Source organism: Myotis lucifugus, unplaced genomic scaffold, assembly GCF_000147115.1.
Source record: "Myotis lucifugus unplaced genomic scaffold, Myoluc2.0 scaffold_45, whole genome shotgun sequence".
NCBI lineage: Eukaryota > Metazoa > Chordata > Mammalia > Chiroptera > Vespertilionidae > Myotis > Myotis lucifugus.
Genome location: NW_005871093.1, coordinates 5,393,317 through 5,396,090, shown reverse-complemented (window position 1 = coordinate 5,396,090; position 2,774 = coordinate 5,393,317). Strand labels below are relative to the sequence as shown.

Here is a 2,774-nt window from a genome sequence, read left to right as displayed (position 1 = left end):
GGTCAAGCCCCAGCAGGGGTCCCCTATCTCAGGTTACACGCGCTGGGCTCCCCTTTATTCTCTCTCCCGCTGCAAGGCCAGGGAGCATCAGCTTTTCTGAAACACCATGTTCCAAATGGGGTAAACTGAGGTTCACAGAGAACCAGGGACTGACCCAAGGTCACACAGTGAGTGAGGCAGAGCCAGGCTCCCAAGCCCAGAACCTGGCCCCTCTCAAGCGAGGCCCATGCTGCCAGGAGGCCTTGGCAACTCCCAGAAGTGGCACACTCACCGCCCCTTTCCTGTGTTGCAGGTGGCGGAGCCGGAGTCGGGGCTGGGGGCCTGGGAGTTGGTGGTGAGTCTGCAAGAAGAAGGAGGGGCCCCGCTTCAAGCAATGCTCTGAGCTCCTCTCCTGGGGTGGAGGGGGGAAGAGTCCTGTTAAGGGAGTGGCTAGTATGGCCACAACCCTTGGCTGGGCCTCTGGTGTGGGGGCTTGAGGGGAATCACAGAAGCTGACAGTTCAGCCCTGGGGTGTGGGGATAGGAGGCAAGGATTCTGACTCCTAGAGCTCCCAGCCTGGCATTTGACTAGGGACCAGGACTGAGACAGGGACCTGGGTCACCCTGGAGCTTGGGGTCTAAGTGCTGAGGCTGACAAGCTCCCACAGAAAAAGAAAGAAACTGTAAGGGAAGAACAAGGTCCATCAAGCAGGCAGCCAGGGGCGTCAAAACCTCTCTGATACCAGCATGTTAGCTGGCAAGGCTGGGGTCTGGCTATGGTGGGAGAGGGCACCCTCCAAGCTGCTCAGACCTCTATATGCAGGATATGATCCGCAAGGCCTTCAGAACCTGCGGTGATAGGATCGAGGCCCTATATGGTGGGGGCCCTGAGAGAGGCAGGAAAGCCAGGTCCCCTCCCCAATCCCTACCTCTCCTCCCACAGGCAAACCTCCCAAGCCCTATGGAGGTGCCCTGGGAGCTCTAGGGTACCCAGGTGAGTGGAGCAAGGAAGACAGCATGGAGGGAGGGGCAGAGACGGAGGCAGCGGCTGGGCCCATCGGTCAGGGAGAGGCGGGAGCACGTTTGGACTAAGCCTGGCAGCAGTGGGGAGGCTGGAGGAGCTGCACAGCTCACCCATCCCTTCTTCTGCCTCCAACACAGATGATCAGAGCTGGGGGTAGGCCCAGGACCCTCCATACTCACCCAGCCTGGCCTGGCCTAGCAGTCCCTGCCTCCCTGCTGCCCACGTGACCTCCCTTCCCCGCCCCCCACTTTCAGGAAGGAGCCAAGAGAAAGAGAAGGGAGAGGAGGGGGGAAGAACTCAGAGGAGCAGACACAGAGGGAGAAAATGGATGAGATGATGGGAGCCATAGGGTTCGGGAAATCTGAAGGGTGGGCAGGGGAACCCAAGGTGCCCAGGCTGGGCAGAGTGGGCAGGGGCCACTACCTGGCACCGAGCCACACCCTTGCTCACAAATGCACACACGCTTCTGGAAGTGTGCGGGGTGGGTCCTGATCGCCACCTCCCAAGCTCCTCCCAACAATGCCCAAGGGAGACCCAAAGAAGCCGCAGCTCCACCCCTGCGGTTGCTCAGACTGTGGATTCCCTTCCACCACCACCCCCCCGCCCCCGCCTGCTTCTCGCTACACAGATGAGGCAGCTGAGGCAAGGCCAGGGCTGGAGAGGCTGAGGCAAGACCAGCCTGGCCCTTTCCAGAGTGCCTAGTGGTGCCTGTGGCCTTAGCCCCTTGCTTTCCAAACACCCTGGATGAGCTTCGCACAGAGGCCTGTCCCCGCCCCACTTGGCTTCTCACTGCCACCAGGTGGCGGTAACAAGCCATGTCTACCTCCCACAGGGGTAGAACTACTCCAGCCCTCCAACCAGAAAATGGTGCCTTGATGATTAGAGACAAGGTTTACCAATCAGACCCTCCCCAGGAGAGGGCCAGGGTCCTGGGGTCCCGTCCCAAGTTAGCCACTGACTGTGGATGAGTACGGCTCTCACTCTGGGCCTCAGTTTACTTATTTGAGGCACTGGCTTGTTTGTCTCACTATCTCCCTTGTTGGCGGGGGCTCTGAGTCACTCACTAAAGGCTTCCCAGATGGAGTGGATTCAGAGAATAGAGACCTTGCCCAGGCCCAGTCTTTCCCAGACCTGGACCCATGGCCTGGCCTCTTCCCTTCCCTGAGACTTGGTTTCATCAACCACATCTTGAGCCCTGGTCCCACTCACCTGTCCAGTGGGAGTTTGTACGATGAGTTTGGCCTGGGGTGGAGCCCAGGCTTCTGGAGGCTTCTTGGAGCCTCTGTTCCCCACGGTGATGATGCTGGAGCTGGTCAGTGGGCAGTGGCGTGAGCAGCAACGGGGAGGGGCCAGACTAACCTTGTGTGTGCCCCTCCCACCCAGGTGGAGCCTGCCTGGGGAAATCCTGTGGCCGGAAGAGAAAGTGAGCTTCCCAGGACCCCTGACTCACGACCTCATCAACGTTGGTGCTACTGCTTGGTGGAGAATGTAAACCCTTGTGACCCTCCCCTCTACGCCCCCTCCTACGTCCCCACCTCTGGAGGGGACAGGGCTGGCCGGGCGGACCTGGAAATCCACAGGACAAGGAAACAAGAGAACGGTGGCCAAGTGGGCCCTGGGAAGCCCCTACTTCAGAGGCGAGGGGTGGGTGGGCTTGGCCCCCTGCCCCCTCCCCCTTCCCACCCAGGAGCTCCCCCTCCATACACTCTCCATCTCCAGGGGAACTCAAGTGCTAAGTGCTGGTGCTTTCATCTTCCCAGGGGAGGGAGGAG

General features: G+C 60.3%; 2 protein-coding genes across 2 annotated transcripts in view; both read left to right on the top strand.

Moving 5' to 3' along the window:
• The window catches only part of ELN (elastin), a 28,547-nt gene extending 28,213 nt beyond the window's left edge, over positions 1 to 334 (top strand). The window contains exon 33 of the mRNA XM_023753417.1: positions 293 to 334. The gene's annotated coding sequence lies outside the window, so the exon portion shown is untranslated. The remainder of the gene's footprint in view (positions 1 to 292) is intronic.
• The window catches only part of LIMK1 (LIM domain kinase 1), a 44,822-nt gene that overhangs the window by 671 nt on the left and 41,377 nt on the right, over positions 1 to 2,774 (top strand). Inside the window, exons 2-3 of the mRNA XM_023753416.1 lie at positions 293 to 334; positions 922 to 972. Coding sequence (XP_023609184.1) covers positions 293 to 334; positions 922 to 972 — 93 coding nt within the window. The remainder of the gene's footprint in view (positions 1 to 292; positions 335 to 921; positions 973 to 2,774) is intronic.